This window comes from Rhinoraja longicauda, chromosome 18 (assembly GCF_053455715.1).
Source record: "Rhinoraja longicauda isolate Sanriku21f chromosome 18, sRhiLon1.1, whole genome shotgun sequence".
NCBI lineage: Eukaryota > Metazoa > Chordata > Chondrichthyes > Rajiformes > Arhynchobatidae > Rhinoraja > Rhinoraja longicauda.
Genome location: NC_135970.1, coordinates 6,600,006 through 6,620,378, shown reverse-complemented (window position 1 = coordinate 6,620,378; position 20,373 = coordinate 6,600,006). Strand labels below are relative to the sequence as shown.

General features: G+C 48.7%; 2 protein-coding genes across 6 annotated transcripts in view; both read left to right on the top strand.

Annotated features, from left to right (window-relative positions):
* Positions 1-16,938, top strand: part of cpt1ab (carnitine palmitoyltransferase 1Ab (liver)) — a 66,331-nt gene extending 49,393 nt beyond the window's left edge. For all 5 annotated transcript variants that reach the window (XM_078415021.1, XM_078415018.1, XM_078415022.1 and 2 more), the window contains 8 exons: positions 1,308-1,413; positions 4,328-4,438; positions 7,167-7,331; positions 9,568-9,702; positions 10,090-10,242; positions 12,996-13,097; positions 14,135-14,227; positions 15,984-16,938. In XM_078415021.1, the coding sequence (XP_078271147.1) occupies positions 1,308-1,413; positions 4,328-4,438; positions 7,167-7,331; positions 9,568-9,702; positions 10,090-10,242; positions 12,996-13,097; positions 14,135-14,227; positions 15,984-16,070 (952 nt within the window). In that variant the 3' untranslated portion in view covers positions 16,071-16,938. The remainder of the gene's footprint in view (positions 1-1,307; positions 1,414-4,327; positions 4,439-7,166; positions 7,332-9,567; positions 9,703-10,089; positions 10,243-12,995; positions 13,098-14,134; positions 14,228-15,983) is intronic.
* The window catches only part of LOC144602214 (oxysterols receptor LXR-alpha-like), a 442,571-nt gene that overhangs the window by 195,602 nt on the left and 226,596 nt on the right, over positions 1-20,373 (top strand). The window lies entirely within an intron of this gene.

The following is a 20,373-nucleotide window of genomic DNA, read 5'->3' as shown; positions in this document are numbered from 1 at the left end:
CAGACCGGAGTGGGCTGGTGGAACTGTGACTGAGGCAGTCAGATTGTGGGGTGAGGATGGGTGCAGAGGAGATATTTTGGAATGGTTCATTGTCCAGATTTCCTGAGTTGGCAAGATGGAAACTGCGGAGGAGAAGGGGGGGGGGGGTTGGATTTGGGAGGGTCTCTGACAGGGTGGATTGTGTTGTCACCTCAACCTCAATAGATGGGCTCCAGTGAGTGGACGAGGCTTCCAGTTGAGCTCCAGGTTATCGTCAATTCCTTCACCTGGGACAAAGGGGAGAATGGGCTTGAAACCCAACCACTCGTGAAAGATCTCCTAACCTGCCCCTGCCACTCCTCTCCATCCTCCTGACAGTGATGTTCCACGGAGACCTGGGCGCCTCCCGTATCTCGGAAGCTACCTCTCGGCGAGCACAGACCATGAGAGTGAATATCCTCCCCACCTTTACGTAGCCGCCACAGCTTTTGGCTGGCAGAGAAAAAGACTCGATGAAAATCAAGGCATCAAATCTGGTGCAAACTCACGTTGTGCATTCCTTGCTGGGCGGTGGAGTGAATCGGCTAGTCACACTGCCATCTCACCGCTCCAGTGACCCGAGTTCAATCCTGACCTCTGGTGCTGCCTGCATGGAGTTTGTATGTTCTTCCCATGACTAAGTAGGTTTCCTCTGGGTATGCCGGTTTGTTCCCACATCCATGCACATATAATGCAAATACTAGTATGGATGAGGTATCTTGGTCGGCATGGGCAAGTTGGGCAGAAGGATCTGTTTCCATGCTGTATGACTCTGACTATCTGAGCCATAGACTCCTTACAGAGAGCCCTTTGAGCACTGGAAAGATAAGGCCAACCCTTCCCTACATAATCCTCCAAGATTGCTGGATGTATAAGCAAGCCAGGATCAACATCCTCTCCCAGGACAACATCCCCAATGCTGAATACCATAATGCCCTCTCTTGGCACCATCATCTATGCTATGTTGCTCAACACCAGATCCTGAACGGACCAAGCTCTGAATCGGCTAAATTACCAGGTAATAGAGAAAAAGATTCCATTTCCCAAATATCCATCCACCCTACCATCAAGAACCTCCAATCCCATCTGCTGATACCACACTGGCCCCTCAGAATCCAGAGACCTGGAGTGGAAGCAAGTCATCCCCAATCTCAAGGGAATGAGAAGCAGGAGGAGAGAAGATTAGGGAAGAGTGGAGCGCAGCTCATTGTGGGCGGGGCGGTGTGTGAGAGGGTGCATTTGGATGGACTTGCTACCATATTTCTGAGAGCACACGTCTTTGTTTGCAGGTGGTTTGACAAGTCTTTGAGTTTGATCATCTTCAAGAATGGTAAAATTGGCCTGAATGCCGAACATTCCTGGGCAGACGCTCCGATCATCGGCCACTTGTGGGAGGTGGGTTTCTCTTCGCCTTCCTGAGATCCCATTCTCATTGCAATTGCAATTGTAGATTTAAGTTTTTGCAAGGAAATGCAGAGAAATGTGAGGACTCTTCACCCATGGTGACTTGCTGGGCCATTGAAGGCTTTGTCTTGGAACTGAGTGAAGCAGGTACCATTATCCCCTGATGGGAACAGGTTCAATCAGAGGGCACCACCAATTTTAGATGAGGATAGATAGCAAGCCAGGGAAGAAGGTTTTTGGTTTGTTTGGAAAGAAGCCAGGACTGTGCAGAGTGATGTTCTCCTACTGCAGCAGACAGTGAGTTTTGCAGACACCATCATCATATTGACAGTGCTTGTTGATGGTGTCTGCAATACTCACTGTCTGCTGCAGATGGCACCAAATTGCAGGACTGGTTCAGGTTTAGTGAAATTGGATATGTTGCCATGGGCCTTGGGTGCCAGTGCGTTGCCATGGTCACCGGGCTCCAGTGCATTGCCATGCTCACTGGGCTCCAGTGCATTGCTGTGGTCAACGGGCTCCAGTGCATTGCCATGGTTACCGGGCTCCAATGCATTGCTGTGGTCACCAGGCTCCAGTGCATTGCTGAGGGTCCCAAGTGCAAGTCCGTTCCCAAAAGCCCACGGATCGAGTGCATTGCTACGGGCCCCAGGGTGAGCACATTACCAGGGTCCCAGGGTCAGTGCATTGCTATGGGCCCCAGGGTCAGTGCGTTGCTATGGGCCCAGGGTCAGTGTGTTGCTATGGGTTCAGGGTCAGTGCGTTGCTATGGGCCCCAGGGTCAGTGCGTTGCTATGGGCCCCAGGGTCAGTGCGTTGCTATGGGCCCCAGGGTCAGTGTGTTGCTACAGGCCCCAGGGTCAGTGCGTTGCTATGGGCCCTGGGTCAGTGCATTGCTGTGGGCCCCAGGGTCAGCGTGTTGCTACGGGCCCCAGGGTCGGTGTGTTGTCATGGGCCCAGGGTGGGTGCATTGTTATGGGCCCCAGGGTCAGTGCGTTGCTATAGCCTCAGGGTCAATGCGTTGCTATGGGCCCCAGGGTCAGCGTATTGCTACGGGCCCCAGGGTCAGCGTACTGCTATGGGCCCCATGGTCAGCGTACTGCTATGGGCCCTGGGTCAGTGTGTTGCTATGGGCCCCAGGGTCGGTGCGTTGTCATGGGCCCAGGGTGGGTGCGTTACTATGGCCTCAGGGTCAGTGCGTTGCTATGGCCCCAGGGTCAGTGCGTTGCTATGGCCTCAGGGTCAGTGCGTTGCTATGGGCCCCAGGGTCAGTGCTTTGCTTTGGCCCCAGGGTCAGTGCGTTGCTATGGCCTCAGGGTCAGTGCGTTGCTATGAGCCCAAGGTGGGTGTGTTGCTATGGGCCCCTGGGTCAGAATGTTGCTATGGGCCCAGGGTGGGTGTGTTGCTATGGACCCCTGGGTCAGTGCGTTGCAATGAGCCCCTGGGTCAGTGTGTTGCTATGAGCCCCAGGGTCAGTGCGTTTCTATGGGCCCTGGGTCAGTGTGTTGCTATGGCCCCAAGATGGGTGTGTTGCTATGGGCCCCAGGGTCAGTGCATTGCAATGGGCCCCAGGGTCAGTGTGTTGCTATGGGCCCCAGGGTTAGTGCGTTGCTATGGGCCCAGGGTCAGCGCGTTGCTATGGGCCCAGGGTCAGCGTTTTGCCATAGGTCCAGGGTCAGCGCATTGCTATGGGCCCCAGGGTGGGTGTGTCGCTATGGGCCCCAGGGTCAGTGCGTTGCTATGGGCCCAGGGTCAGCGCGTTGCTATGGGCCCAGGGTCAGCGTTTTGCCATAGGTCCAGGGTCAGCGCATTGCTATGGGCCCAGGGTCAGCGCGTTGCTATGGGCCCCGGTGGGAGCGTTGCTATGGGCCCAGGGTCAGTGCATTGCTATGGGCCCAGGGTCAGTGCGTTGCCATGGGCCCCAGGGTCAGCGCGGTGCTATGGGCCCAGGGTCAGTGCGTTGCTATGGGCCCCAGGGTCAGCGCATTGCTATGGGCCCAGGGTCAGCGCCTTGCAATGGGCCCGAGGGTCAGCGCGGTGCTATGGGCCCATGGTGGGAGTGTTGCCATAGGCCCCTGGGTCAGTGCGTTGCTATGGGCCGCAGGGTCAGTGCGTTGCCATGGGCCCCAGGGTCAGTGTGTTGCTATGGGCCCAGGGTCAGCACGTTGCTATGGGCCCAGGGTCAGCGTGTTGCCATGGGCCCCGGGATCAGTGTGTTGCTATGGGCCCAGGGTCAGCGCGTTGCAAAGGGCCCAGGGTCAGTGCGTTGCCATAGGTCCAGGGTCAGCGCGGTGCTATGGGCCCAGGGTGGGAGCGTTGCTATGGGCCCCAGGGTCAGTGTGTTGCCATGGGCCCCAGGGTCAGCGTGTTGCCATGGGCCCCAGGGTCAGCGCGGTGCTATGGGCCCAGGGTCAGCGTGTTGCCATGTACTTTTCCAAAGCATCGTGTGGAGCCAGTGATTTGCCCTGGGTCCCAGAAAAAATATTGGACTGACCATGTTTATTGACTCTGATTAGCTAAATCATTGCCACCAGTGAAAAGATTGCATTATTTCAGTGCATATCACCTAGATTTGAGCATTCCTCTTTTACTCTGTTTAAACCCGATTGATTGTGGGATTCTGTTTTTTAATGCTGAACTACTCTGTCACTGAGGACTGGAACCGTGAGGCAGATGGTGGGTCTGCAGTTGACCTTGGCTGTTGAAGCCAGTAATTTTAATCGGGTCTCCTTCATACTTTGGCTTCTCTTTTCCAGGAGCCTAAAAATAGCGGGGACGGTGTGATTAGCTGACTCTGTTCTTGCTTGTGTTTCTGCTGTGTGGAAGGTTCCTTGCAGATCTCCCATCTGGGCTTGGTGCTCAGCCAGTGAGTGCACGCATTCCTAACGTCTTCGTGTCTCCTGCAGAACTTGTTGGCCACTGACTATCTTGGATACACAGACGAGGGGAATTGCAAGGGAGAGCCTAATCCCCGGATCCTGCCACCCCAGCGGCTGCAGTGGGACATCGAAGAGCCGGTGAGTTCTGTCAGCAGACTGAATAAACCCCAGCTGATCGATATCCTGGAGTCGTGCAATCGTTATTGCTAGAGAAGGCCATTTGGCCCACAGTCTGCACTAGCCCTTTGCAGAGCAATTCAGTCATTCCCATTCCCCCTTCCTTCCATCATCCTACCTGTTGAAATCTATACTATCCTCTAAACTGCTTACTAATTCAAAAACTGAAGGTGACACAAATTGTGGAAATTTTACCTGTCTCCTTCATTACAAAGTCATTAATATTTATTGTAAGAGCAGTTGTCCCAGCCTACTTTCTCCCTCCACCTGTGAAATGTTGATCTGCCTTTACTGTGTAGCCTGTCCTTAACACAGTTATTTATTTACACCGCCTTAGACTCTTTTATTCCATGAGCCTCAGTTAGGCTCACCTGCCTTTTATGTATGACTTTTATCAAATGCCTTCTGAAAATCTGTATATGCATAGTCACAGAGTGGTGCAGCCCACCAAGTCAATGCCCATCTACACTAAACCCATTTGCTCACATTACAACCATATCCTTTTATGTCTGGCCTATTTAAGTGTTTGTCTAAATGTCTTTTAAATCTAAATTCCATCAACTTTTCCAGCACAGTGTTCCAATTGTCAACTATTTTCTGTGTTTAAAATAAATATCCCCCTCAAATTTCCTCTATAACTCCTGTGTCTCACTTTAAACCATCCCCTTAAATTCAAGCCCACCTCATCTAATCTCTCCCGTTGACTGAAGTCCTCCAGTCTCGGCACTCTCCCCAGCACAAACACACATTTCCCATAGAGTGGTGACCTGAACTACACACAATACCTCACCACCCTACCTTCACTAGCCAGCTCTGTCACAATCAAAAAGTTCATAACTTACTGACTCAGTTAACTTTCTTTTTTCTCCCTGATTGTCATTCTTAACAGCTTTCTCCACAACTGTGGTTGAACTGCAGTTTCAGAGTTTATCCATCTGCAAACCTTCACAGTTTACCCTTACAAACTTTTGTTTTGAACAAGGGTCTAACATATTAAATTATTAAGGGATTGGATATGCTAGATGCAGGAAACATGTTCCCGATGTTGGGGGAGTCCAGAACCGGGGGCCACAATTTAAGAATAAGGGGTAGGCCATTTAGAACTGAGACGAGGAAAAACCTTTTCACACAGAGAGTTGTGAATTTGTGGAATTCTCTGCCTCATAAGACAGTGGAGGCCAATTCACTGGATGCATTCAAAAGAGTTAGATAGAGCTCTTAGGACTAGCGGAATCAAGGGGTATGGGGAGAGGGCACTGATTGTGGATGATCAGCCATGATCACATTGAACTGTTTGAACGCCGAATGGCCTACTCCTGCACCTATTGTCTATATATTTGCTGAAAACTCAAAAACTGCTGAACATCTAGAATGAAAAAGCAGAAAATACTGGAGATATTTGACAGGTCAGGTCGCATCTGTGAAGCAGAAAAGGGAGGTAATGTTTTGGGTCAGTGATCTTTAACCATTTGCAATTTTCCAGTTCTCTGCCTCCTACTATATTCAGGGAGATCTGGAAAATTATTGCAGGTTTCTTCCATCTCCACCCCCTCCTGCCTCAGCACTGGAGGATACATCCAACCTGGGCTGGGTGGTTTCCATTTTGACCATCGACTGTTATTTTAATACCAGCCTATGTTTTATTTTTTCTACCATCTCTTTTACTGAGACTTTAACAGTATCTGCTTCCATGGTAATGACGAGTATAAAGTGCTCATCAGTATTCCAGCAGGGCTATCTGTCTCCATGTGTAGATCACATTCTCTATCCCTCAGAGGTCCTGTTATCACCCTGTTCAATATCTGCATTCTTATCAAAGATCTTTTGATTTCCATTGCAATAACTGTGTCTTTGCATGTCCTCTTTTATTTATTTTCCTTACTTCCTCTGCTCGTGATAACCATTTAATCTGCTTGTCCCTTGTATTATCAACCCATTTTCTGCCTCTTCTTGGTTTTTTTTACTTTGTTGGTCATCGAGAGAGGCTCTGGCTTTGTTTCCACATTCCTCTCGCCAGCCCACCTTCCACAATGTGCCCAGACAGCACCCTAGTCAGCGGCTCATTGCAAACATAGAGTTGTACAGTAATGAATCATGCCCTTCAGCCCAACTCGTCTCTGCCGACCAAATTGTGTACCTGAGCTAGGCCCATTGGCCTGTGTTTGACCCACATCCCTCCAACCACATTTATATCCATGCACCTGTGCAAATGTCTTTTAAGCATTGTAATTGTAATTCATTTTCTATTGCTCTATTTTGCCTTCATGTTACCACACTCTTTTTGCACGGCTGTCCTTCTACAGTAAGAAGTTCCATTCCGGCTTGTCCCTTGCTCTTTTTTCATTACTAATCCAAACCCTCTGATGCTGTGTGGAGACACTTCCTTCCCCCTCCCCCTCCCCCTCCCCCTCCGGTTCTGATCTCTCTAAACTAGTTTCTCATTCATTACATTATACAAGGTGCCAAAAGTCTTGGCGTTTCTATTGCGCTGGTGATTGATCCATTTCTGTCATGCAGCACTGTGTTTCTGTCATGCAGCACTGTGTTTCTGTCATGCAGCACTGTGTTCCTGTCATGCAGCACTGTGTTCCTGTCATGCAGCACTGTGTTTCTGTCATGCAGCAGCACTGTGTTCCTGTTAAACTGGCTTCTTGCTGACTTGTCTCTCTTGTTCTCCTGCTCTCTCCAGTGCCAAGAGGTCATCAATCAGTCTCTGAGCGTGGCCCAGAAGCTTGCCAATGATGTGGACTTCCACTCTTTCCCGTTTGACAATTTTGGGAAGGGTCTGATCAAGCAGTGTCGCATTAGCCCCGATGCCTTTGTCCAAATGGCTCTACAACTGGCACATTACAGGGTATGGCAATTTGTTTGTCACGTGTACCGAGCGAGGTATAGTGAGATTCATTTGGTGTACAGTTCAGTACAAATATCACTATACATAAGCACTTAGATCAAGGGTTCCCAACCTGGGGTAAATTTACCCCCAGGGGGGTAAATTCTGCCCCCCATTATTGTTACTTGAACTTAAAATAATAATGTTAAAAACAGTATTTTAAAATTTCTCCTTTGTTGGTTGCTTTATTGTGGTAGAAATGTAAACTCAAATTACTAAACCAAACAGGGTGGGGGTAAATTTACTTTCGAAAAGTTGCCATGGGTAAACGGAACGAAAAAGGTTGGGAACCCCTGGCTTAGATACATGAGATGGGCATCTCAGATACAGTACATGTGTATTTTGTCGTGGTTACTGGTGTTCAAAATGAAGCAGATGACACGGAGAATTCTTCAAGAAGTTAAAAGCCTTTATTTGCAAACAACGGCTGGAACAATCAGGATGTCAACCATCTGACTGCCCACTTAGTACACCGGGCAGCCTATTTTTATAGGATTATTCTAAACCTTATGGGCGGCACGGTAGCGCAGCGGTAGAGTTGCTGCTTTACAGCGAATGCAGCGCCGGAGACTCAGGTTCGATCCTGACTACGGGTGCTGCACTGTAAGGAGTTTGTACGTTCTCCCCGTGACCTGCGTGGGTTTTCTCCGAGATCTTCGGTTTCCTCCCACACTCCAAAGACGTACAGGTATGTTGGTTAATTGGCTGGGTAAATGTAAAAATTGTCCCTAGTGGGTGTAGGATAGTGTTAATGTACGGGGATCGCTGGGCGGCACGGACTTGGAGGGCCGAAAAAGGCCTGTTTCCGGCTGTATATATATGATATGATATGATTACCTCATACCCACACTCCTTTCTTCAGTCCTTCATTTCTTTGTAGTACCTGTTTGTCCCGCCACCATTAAATCCCATTTAGTAATATATCCTTATCTCAATGATCACATCCCTTCATATTTCGCCTCCCTTATTTCCTGCTAGTTCATCCCTCACATCCATCCATCACCCCAAGGCCTATGTTTTTCCTTATCTCTTCTCTTGCCACCATTAAATCCTATTCATTGATGAATGTCTGCATCTCTTCGGATTCTGCCACCCTTATCATCTAGGCTAAAGCAAAGGTAAAGGCTAAAGCAAAGGAGTGTTATGTTACAGAGACGTGTCAAGGGTAAGGAATGTCTAGAGCGCCTTAATTAGTTACAGAGAGGCGCCTAATGCCTAAGTAGTTACAAACCTTAAACAACAATGTATAAAATAATACCGTAACAATGTCTAATGTATAAAATAATATCAAATAATATCATGCATAAAATAATATCGTATTATCTCCCATAATAGCAGCGGTACACTGAGACAGTACAGAGTCGGCAGTTTGACACCATTTTCACGTCCCCGTTGTTGTAAGTGCAGGGTTCTTGATCTGACCGTGAAGGTCTGTGGTCCTGGTGGCGTTTGCAGGATCGGCCTGGCCAAGCGTAGTCGTAGTGTCCTCCACCGCTGTAGGCCGCGTGCGGTCCACGTGCTCGACCTGTTGGAGCAGCGCCTGGTCCAGCCGAGCCCCAGGCTGTTGCAGGGCCTCCAGCGGCCCACTCCCACGTCGAGGCCGTGCATTCCCCCGCACAGCCGGTCTGCATACCGACTCCTTCCACTCCAGGCGGGTGAGCCGGGCCTCCAGGTGGGTTCCTGGTGGCGTCACTGCTCACTGAGGGACATCACCGTGATGGGATCTGAACCCTGGACTGTAGTAATGAGGAGCAGTAAGATCAAGGGTCACAGCTATTTCAATTGTGAAAATGCCGACCAATAGGCCAATATCCTATGGATATTGCCTGTTTTGTTATGTAATTGTTGAGTCACGAGGGTTTTGAGTGTAGTTCCGGCACACTATTGCTGGGAAGACTCATGAGAAGGATAACATGCTGGGACAATGCCAGAGATTACAGGTGAAAGAGCAGCTTGTGTGAAATAATTAACTCCTGTGCACTTCAGGTTCAAGAAAATAGAAAGTATTATCAGAGGGCGGTTGATTTTTGTTTTGCAATATAGTAAGCAGGGAATCTCCTTAGCGTGACCTTCAGAAGCTTATATGGCATCCACTCAAACTCTGTGTGCTGTGAATTCTCAGACCTTGTAATGGTGCCAGAGATTTGTGGACCAGGGGGGTTTAAATGGTGATCTACCTTTTGTGTTCTGATTGTAGGACAAGGGTAAATTCTGCCTGACCTACGAGGCGTCGATGACCCGCCTGTTTAGAGAGGGTCGCACAGAGACAGTGAGGTCCTGCACTAATCAGTCCACCCAGTTCGTCCTGGCCATGGTAAACCCATCTGAGATGGTAAGTAGCTTCTGCTGCCCACATTGATTACACATTCCCTTCAGGAACATGCCAATCCCTGGGACCCAGTCTGGATGTCGAAGCATTGGAGTAAATCCCTTGGGATCAAGAAGTGGTTGTGGAGGTTGGGATGTGGGGAATGATCAGTAGCATTGAGGAGGATGCTTTGGGTCTGGTCAGGCAGGGAGTGTTGCGGGTGGGGTGGGGTTTAAAGTATGAAGCCGCCAGGATATTGTTGTTGTCCTGCTGCTACTATCTGGAGGGTTTCCAGGTCAGTGGTGATTGTACTGTTTGGTGCAGTGCTGGGTATGGGCGGCAGTGATGCCAAGGAGGTCATTCAATCTATTGCCTTGTTTTTTTTTTTCTCTCTCATTGTCCAAATCCCAGAATGAAGAGAAACTGAAGCTGTTTAAGTTGGCGGCTGACAAGCACCAGAGTATGTATCGTCACGCCATGACAGGAAACGGCATCGACCGTCACCTCTTCTGCCTCTATGTGGTGTCCAAGTACCTGGGGGTGGACTCGCCCTTCCTGAAAGAGGCAAGTATTGTGTGTCCACAAGAGCAAGAGCATCCATGTTCCCTCCAGATGTGGAAGGGACTCTCGGCCGGTGTATTACCCTGAAGGTAGACACAAAATGCTGGAGTAACTCAGAGGGTCAGGCAGCATCTCGGGAAAGAAGGAATGGGTGACGTTTTGGGTCGAGACCCAAAGGGTCTCGACCCGAAACGTCACCCATTCCTTCTCTCCCGAGATGAAGCTTGACCCGCTAGAGTTACGCCAGCATTTTGTGTCTACCTTCAATTTAAACCAGCATCTGCAGTTTTCTTCCTACGCATATTACCCTGAAACCTAGGCTCAGGAACGCAGCAGTGCTGTCTGTTAGATGTTAACATGGCATTAACCACAACATCGCCAATGCCGTTTTCAAAAGCTCTGATCCATTCTCCTGTTGAACAGTATCGTATTGGCTTCCTTGTGTTCCGATTGTTTCGGAACCAGCTGAAATGAAATAATTCTGCTATTAACACACATCCTCAGTGCCCTCATTAAGTGTCACACCGCAGGACAAGCAGCACTCTGCCAGCTCCTGTGGAGGGTTGACAAGGAACAGGTCGACCCACCTTGCCTCTGCCTATCAATGCTTATCCTATTGCCCTGCATTACACACATCCCGTTACTCCTTACTTTTAAACTTTGTAATAGGATTTGCTTACACCAGCTCCATTGACAGCTTGTCCCAGATAAGCAGCACCCCTCTGCGGGATCAGCGTACACTTCAGATCTCCCCACTCAACCTAAAACTCTTCTCGTTCTGGCCTCCCTCTGCCTTGGTAAAAAGGATTCTGACTATCCATCCTATCTTTGCCTGTCAGAATTCTACAAACATCCTCTGTGCCTCCTATACTCCAGTGAGAATAAACCTCATCTCTCCTGAAACTGCAGGCTTCCATTGCAGCCAATATCCTGGTGATGTTTGTCTGCACTCTCTACATTGCTTGCACACCTTCCAATAATGTGACGACCAGAACTGTACCCACAATGCAGTCGAACCATTGTGTTGTACAGCTGCATTTTGAGCCTTATATCAGTGGTACATCTGAAACCCCAAGCTATAACCAAAGTCTGTAGTCTCTTTTTTGCTCTGGTTTATTTTCACCCACATGTTTAGACTGTAATGTTGTATCCTTATTGTTTTGATGTGGTTATGCTTTGTTCTTAATTGTTAACTGTTTGTTTGTGTTGTCATTTGTGAGCGGAGCACCAAGGCACATTCCTTGTATATGCACATACTTGGCCAATAAACTTATTCATTCATTCATCCATTCTATCGCTGTGCATTGATGCTCCTAATGTCCCTGCCGTTTACTCTATGTTGTACAAGAATTTGACTTCACACTTGTATGGGTTCAATTCCAACTCCCACTGATCTATGAGTCGCAGTATTCTTAGACAACCTTCTTTGCTCTCTATAACTCCACTAATTCAAACTAGAGTGCAACATGCCTTGGATTTCTTGTGCCTTAACCTTCTGGGCCAGCCTACCAGGTGGGACCTTTTCAAAAACCATATTAAACCATTTAGCCAACGTCCACTGGCCTGCCTTCATTTATCTCCTTGGTTTCATCATAGAGTCAAACCCTATAATGCTAGCAAAATGATTACCCCTTTTTATTCCCAACTTCTACAGAAATAGCCTCATTTTTCAATCCCTCCAGAACCTCCTCCCTGAGTTAGGCCACAATGTTCTCCCTAATCAGCAGTGAAACACCCCACCCCTATGGCAACCCCTCATGCCTGAACCTTCTATACACCGGAACATTGAGCTGCCAGTCCTGCCCTTTTAACCGTGTTTCTGCGATTGTAACAATATCATAATCCCATGTAAAGTTCCTGTGTCGTAATCCTATGTGATGATCTTTGGTCTCAGCTCATCCGTTTTATCTGAGCGGCTCTTTGCATTAATAAAAATGCAGTTAAAGCTACCGACCATCTCATACTTCTCCACCTGTCTCAGCCTTCTCTTCCCACTGGACTTGCCTGTTCCATTTCCTACACATGAGTCAGTCTTCCCACCCGCTGCACCGGCATTCAGAGTTGACCCCTCTCCGCACGAGTTGAAACCTCCCAAGTAGCACTAACAAACCTCCCCAGGAGGATTGCTGCAGGAAGGAACTGAGGATAGACACAAAATGCTGGAGTAACTCAGCGGGACGGACAGCATCTCTGGATAGACTGTCTAAAGAGGGGTCTCGACCCAAAACGTTACCCATTCCTTCTCTCCAGAGATGCTGCCTGTCCCGCTGAGTTACTCCAGCATTTTGTGTCAGGATGTTATTAGATGTTGGACCCTCCTGTGCAGGTGCAATCTGTCCTTCTTGTCCAGGTCACTCTGCCCTGGAAGAGATCCCAATGATATAAATACCTAAAGCCCTTTCACCTGCAGCAGCTCTCTAGACAGGTATTCATCTGTCCCATCTTCCTATTTCTGTACACACCAGCCTCCCTCCCTTCCAACCCTTCCTCGCCTCACAGATACCTCCATGCATGTCCTACACTCTTCTCATTTGTGCTCTGTCTCTGAATCTGTCCTTTCACTCCCTGCAGCACAATCTCTGCCCTTAATTCGAGGCCTGGGTTCTGTGTTTCCCCTATCCCAAAACCCCAGTCTCCCTGAGCCTCTTTTCCCCCCTCTACCCCACCGCCACCCACAACCACTGGGCCCAGTACTAGGCACAATTTCATCCCCAAACCACCTCCCCAGTTTATTGTGTGACCTTGTTGTTCTGCAGGTCTTGTCTGAGCCCTGGAAACTCTCCACCAGCCAGACTACACTCCAGCAGATTCACCTCTACGACCCGAAGTATGTGGCAAGTGGTGGAGGCTTTGGGCCGGTGAGTATTCGTGTGAAGCTGTTCTGTCTACCCCCACTGTCTACACTGTATCCTGCCTTAGGAGAGGCTTGAAGGATCCGGACCCAGCAGTTACAGGTACAACGTGAGGATGGCAAGCAGGGCTGGGTTTCACAACCAGCCCGCCCTTCACCAATTTGGGGAGCCGGAGGGGGGAACCACTGAATAGTGAGCACAGTGGGGGGGGGGGGGATATTGAGAAAGGGGCGTATTAGGTTATATGTTCCCGGTCGTGGGGAAGAGACTGCTCTGGATGAAGCACTGGTGCTTGCAACAGATAGAGCCAGAGTGTTGACAGGGATTGGGTGTCGGAGAGTGCAGGGAGATGGTGGTGGCGACTGGAATTTGCAGTGAACGGAAGCAAGGGACAGGGTTAGACAATAGACAATAGGTGCAAGAGTAGGCCATTCGGCCCTTCGTGCCATTCACTGTGATCATGGCTGATCATCCACAATCAGTACCCCGTTCCTGACCTCTCCCCATACCCCCTGACTCCGCTATCATTAAGAGCTCTATCTAACTCTCTCTTGAAAGCATTCAGAGAATCGGCCTCCACTGCCTTCTGAGGCAGAGAATTCCACAGATCCCCTCTCATCCTTCTACATTCCAGTGTATACAAGCCCAGTCGCTCCAGTCTTTCACCATACGACATTCCCGCCATTTCGAGAATTAACCTAGTGAACCTACACTGCACTCCCTCAATAGCAAGAATGTCCTTCCTCAAATTTGGCCAGGGTGGTGGCGCAGGGAGTGAAGGACATGGGTGGGTGGGGTTGATGGTCCAAGGTGAAGGGGTTGGTTGGCAAGGTTTGGAGAAGAAGCGACAGTGAGGAGGGACTGTGTTGGGAGAGTATCGTGGAATTAGGGAGAGTAGTGGAGAGAGTGGGGTCAAGATGGAGGAGGGAAGAAGTGATGGCGTCGCAGAGCAGCTGGTGGTGTTTGGAGGTTGGTGGGAGCTGGGGCCTCTCGTGTCTGAGACACTCCATCCTGTGATGTGCTGCCGATCTGTCTTTTCTTAGGTTGCTGATGATGGCTATGGTGTGTCTTACATCATGGTCGGAGAAAATCTAATCAACATGCACATTTCAAGTAAATTCTCCAGCCCCGAGACGGTAAGTTTGGTCTTGTGGGAAGGGAGAATGCAAGGCCAGAGAGGGAGGGGAGTTTGTTGACGGGCAGTGTGCCTGGGGATGATCTCCTGTTCACTTGACACTGATGTTCATATGTGACTGCCCACGAGGTGGGGAGTGCGGATTCTGGGAGCGGTGAACTTGAATGCAGGGTGGAGAGATGTGAGCCAGGGCAAACCCAGGAGTGTATGATTGAAGGGGAGGGTCTGTGTCAATGGATGCAAGGACGGAAACAAGTATTGGAGCTGCAGTCATCCAGGCAAATTCCATCACAGTCCTGACCTTGTGTCTTGTAGAAAGGCTTTGGGTTGTCAGGAGGTGCGTGACTCAGGAGTCCTGGGCCTCCTCCACTGTCAGAGTGAGGCCCAGCGCAAATTGGAGGAACAGCACCTCATATTTCGCTTGGGCAGCTTATAGCCAGCAGTATGAACATTGACTTCTCTAACTTCAAGTAACTCTTGCTTTCCCTCTTTCTCCATCCCTCCCCTACCCTAGTTCTCCGACCAGAGTGTCTTCCTAATTATATTTTATCTTTGTAGGCCTGATTGTCACCTTCTGCGAGCTAACAATGATCTATTCCACACTTTCCTTGATTTTCGTCCCCTTTGATGTCTCGTTTTCACACCTTGCCCTTCCATATCTCTGTGCCTCCCTCTCCCCTGACTCAGTCTGAAGAACGGTCTCGTCCTGAAACGTCGCCCATTCCTTCTATCCAGAGATGCTGACAGTGGGGGAGGCCCAGGACTCCTGAGTGACCCACCTGTCGACCTGTCGCGCCACTCTTCAGGAGCCATGCACCTGTACTCTCAGATCTTTTTGTTTTGCAACATTCTCCAGAGCTCTGACATTTACTGTGTAAGTCCTACCCTGGGCTGACAGACCAAAGTGCAATATCTCACTCTTGTGAGAGTAAGTGCATTTGTCATCCCTTGCCTCACCATATCAACTGATCTCGATCTTGTTGTAAACGTCCTTCCTCACTGTCCACTAGCTCACCAGTTTTTGGTGTCATCTACAAATGTTCTAACAATGTTAACTACATTGACATCCAAATCATTCATGTATATAAGAGACCGACCGGAGGGGACTCGGCACCAACCCTTGCATCTCCTACTAGTCACAGGTCTCCAATCAGAAAAAACAATGCTCCACAACTACCTTTTGACTCCTTCTTCCAAGCCAATTTTGAATAGGCCTTAGATTCTTGCTAGGTTGGTTTCCTTCCACATCCCCAACAAAATGTGTAGATTTGTGGGTTAATGGTTCACTGACATTGCCCCTGGTGTGTAGTTGGATGGAAGCACCAGGGAGGAGATCATGGGAATGTGGGGAGAATAAAATAGGTTGGGGTAGAATTAGTGTTAATGTGTGGTTGATGATCAGCATGGACTCTGGGGTGAAGGACCTGTTTCCTCACTATATGACGTTATTGGCTCACCCTTCCTGCCCCTTCCCTCCTGCCTGTGCACCCCCTCGGCTTTGTTGCACATCTACCCCACTCTCCACCATCTCCATGGCTGTTTCACTGAGAGTCCCCTGCCTCTTTATATTCACCATCTCATTCTCTGACATGTGGCACTCACTACCCCCACGTGTTTCCCCTCCCTCCGATATTCGTCAAACCATCAGACTTCAAGGGTAGACGTGGCTGGAAGTACTTGTGTCCAGAAGAAGCTGGCAATCGCACTGCTACCTACTGGGGCTGCTCATGATGTGTGACATGATTTTTCTTGTGCAGGATTCCCATCGGTTCGGCAATTATTTCCAACAAGCCATGCTCGATATCCTTGCCCTATTCAACCTGGACAAGAGGACCAGCGAGTAGCACCAGGCCCAGAGATGGAGTTGAGAGGACCAGACCCAGACCCCGACCCTGCGACAGTGTTTCTGGCTGGTGCTGGTGGCACTTGATGTGGGACGATGACAGTCATTTTGAACATCAACAAATCCACTGCTTCCTGGCAGTCCTGTGCTGCGGTGCCAGGTGCCAGCTTGTCCCTTGAGACATCTGGGGCTGGGCCAGAGCCTCCAGTCTGACAGCAGTGGTCAGGTCCTGTCAGGAGCTGCTAATACCATTGCAAACTGCATCACAAACGTTGATCTAGCATTATTGCACGAGATCAGGTAGATACTCACTTCCCTTCTCTGCTCTATCATGATTATAATGCAGAGCTTTTACTTTAATTGTCCATCTCTGAACAGTGCTTGATCATACAGTGCCCTCCATAATGTTTGGGACAAAGACCCATCATTTATTAATTTGCCTCTGTACTCCACAATGTGAGATTTGTAATAGAAAAAATCACTGTCTTCTCTGGTGATGCTCTGCCAGGCCTGTATTGCAGCTATCTTTAGCTTATTGCAAATCTCAAATTGTGGGGCAAATAAATAAATGATGGGTCTTTGTCCCAAACATTATGGAGGGCACAGTAATTCTCAGAATTGTTCGCATATACAGAATGTCATTGCAGTTCCCAAACGGCACAGGGATGCATTGAATCACGGCTTCTCTACGAGGAAATTGTCTGACTTGGAGCAAGGGATTCACTTCCCTCTCAAGACTCTCTGTGGAAGTTTATTGATTTAGTGTGGCTATTATGTAAAGAGCCAATAAATGTGTTGCAGGTGATCTCAGTGGTTAAGTGAATGGTATATATATGTACAGAATAAAGAGCTGGGGACCATTACCAACGACCTGCTCTGTGTGTGTTGAGTTCTCCTTTGTATAGTGACGTACACATCTCAGCCTGCAAACACCAGGTACCCTAAGTAAAAAGCAACAAGACACACAGCGGCATAAAATAACATTTAACATAAACATCCACCACAGCGGATTCCACATTCCTCACTGTGATGGAAGGTATTAAAGTTCAATCGTCTTCCTCTTTGTTCACCCGCGGTCAAGGCTGTTGAACCGTCCGCAGTCGCCGCTACCGACTGTCCGAGCCCTCGCGTCGGGATGATTGAAACTCCGGCGTTGGGAGATTGAAACACTCTCCAAGGCATTGGAGCTCCCAAATCGGCCTTTTCTTACCAGAGACCGCGGGCTTCACGGTGTTAAAGTCCACAGGCCCCGCGGTTGGAGCTCTCCACAGTCGATCCTCGGCAAAGGATCACAGCTCCACGATGTTAAAGCCTGCGCCGCGCCCGCAGCTTGAAGCGCCGGGCTGGTCTCCAGGAAAGGCTGCACCACTCCACGATGTTAGGCCGCAGTGGGGACGGAGATACGATATGGAGAAAAATCACATCTCCGTCGCGGTAAGAGATTGAAAAAAAAATTCCCCAATTTCCCCCCCCCCACCACATAAAACAAACCAAACACTAAAACATACTTTTACACAAACTTAAAATAATTTAAAAACAGTAGAAAGGACAGACAGACTGTTGGCGAGGCGGCCCGAGCTGGTGGAGCTGACCGGTGATTTCTCATCTGAAGCTGACTCCTTGGTCGAAGAATGTGGCCTCTGGTTCTAGGTCACCATCGGATCGAATCAATAGACACAAGAGACCGCAGATGTTTTTTCAGCAAAAAAACAAACTGCTGGAGGAACACAGCAACTGTGGATTGAATGGACAGATAGTGATTCAAGCCAGGAGCCTTCAGGTTGATGGAGTAGAGTGGGAATAGTTGGTAGAAAGATATGAGGGGGCAGGGTGGGGCAAGAGCTGCCAAGTGATAGGTGAAGAGGGTTTGATTGTTAATGAGTCAGGTGAGAGAGGGAAGGATGGAGATAGAAGCCAATGTTGAAGGAGATAAGTGGAGAAGCCAAAATGGTGCAAATAGTGAAATCAGATACGAAAGGAAGGTGGGTGATGAAGTGTAAAGCCAGAGGGAGGGATATTGGGAAGAATAGAACGGGGTAGAGGTGGCAAGAAAAACGGGGGACCCAGAGTAGGGAAAGGGGAAGCAAGGGTTGGCAAGGTCTTCCTGAGCTGAAATGCTATCTGTCCATTTACCTCCATAGATGCTGCCTGACCTGCTGAACAGGTTTTTTTCTTGTGTCAGATTGAATCTGCCCAATCAAGCCTCCTATGAACACTGACCTTGAAATTCTTTCATTAAGAAGTGCAAAAACCCAACAAAAGCTTTTCACTGCAGCTCGATATACGTGACACTCAACCAAACTAATCTGCAGTTGCTGGGAACCTGAAATCAAAACATAAATTGTTTGAAACACAGATAGAATTATTGAGCATGGAAACAGGCACTTCAGTCCACCAAGCCTGTCCTGACCTTCAATCACCCATTTACATGAATCCTCCACAAACCTATTTTATTTTCTGCATGTTCCCATTAACTCTCCCCAGATTCTACCACTCACTTACTCAATCGGGGCAGTTGATGGTGACTGATTAATTTACCAATCCACACGTCTTTGAGATGTAAGAGGAAACTGGAGCATGTGGAGGAAACACAAGGTGGAGGGAAAGACAACCAGAGTTAATGATTTGGGTTGTTGCCCTTTCATCAGGACTGGAGGTTTTCACCCAGAGCAAGCTTGCTCCATTCCCAGGCTTATAAGTACCACTTGGTGAATTTGACCCCTATTTTTCTGGAGACTTTCCATGAGTGCTGGAAAACACGGTTTCAGTGCAGGACTTGCCCTGATGCCAGCTATGAACCAATGCACACTCTTAATCTTCCTCTGTGACTTTTATTCTCATGGGTGTGGAACAGGACAGTAGCCACTGGGGTGCACAACACCGTCTTTTATTAATTCCATTTCCCATTAAACGATGCTTTTTGAAGGGATAAGCGCTCTGATACATTTGATACCCCCTGTAGCCTCACTGTCTAGCCCACAACTGCTCACATTTAACACTGATCCTTCCTTGCACCTTCAATGCACTTATCTCCAGTGAAAAGTTGTTTAGAAACCTAGAAACATAGAAAATAGGTGCAGGAGGAGGCCATTTGGCCCTTCGAGCCAGCACCGCCATTCATTGTGATCAAGGCTGATCATCCACAATCAGTAACCTGTGCCTGCCTTCTCCCCATATACCTTGATTCCACTAGCCCCTAGAGCTCTATCTAACTCTCTTTTAAATTCATCCAGTGAATTGGCTTCCACTGCCCTCTGTGGCACAGAATTCCACAAATTCACAACTCTCTGAGTAAAAAAGTTTCTTCTCACCCCAGTTTTAAATGGCCTCCCCTTTATTCTTAGACTGTGGCCCCTGGTTCTGGACTCCCCTAACATTGGGAACATTTTTCCTGCATCTAGCTTGTCCAATCCTTTTATAATTTTATACGTCTCTATAAGATCCCCTCTCATCCTTCTAAACCCCAGTGAATACAAGCCCAGTCTTTCCAATCTTTCCTCATATGACAGTCCCTCCACCCCAGGGATTAACCTCGTGAACCTACACTGCACTGCCTCAATAGCAAGGACATCCTTCCTCGAATTAGGAGACCAAAATTGCACATAATACTCCAGATGTGGGCTCACCAGGGCCCTAAACAACCTCCTTGCTCCTGTACTCAAATCCTCGCGTTTATGCTTAACAGCTCCTTCACTGCATGAAAATGGAGACTAACGAGGAAGCCACAAAGATCATTTGTCAGGAGGCATTGAAGAGTTCATGCCTTATACAGAGTTTATAGAGACCCTTGCTCGTAAGTAGAATCTCTGAGCAACAATATGTATTCATGTTGTGCTTCAGCAATACTGACTTTGCAGATCTATGGCCATCTGTGACCTACAGAAGCTCATATGATTTGTGGAGGTCATTCCCAGTCACTCACCTTCCCAGCCTCAGGACCATTCCAATTTCTGTTGATCTTTGTCACTTCTGTCAGGGATGCACAGAAACATAGAAAATAGGTGCAGGAGTAGGCCATCCGGCCCTTCGAACCAGCACCACCATTCAATATGATCATGGTTGATCATCCAAAGTCAGTACCTTGTTCCCGCTTTTTCCCCATATCCCTTGATCCCGTTAGCCCCAGGAGCTATATCTAACTCCCTAAATGGCCTACCCATTATCTTAAACTGTGACCCCTGGTTCTGGACTCCCCCAACATGGGGAACATTGTCAGGACAGACAGAGGCAGAAGGATGCATCGACTATTCCTCTAGCCCATGGGAGTAGGCAGAGTGGGCGCAGGGCACTGCCTCCATTTCAGG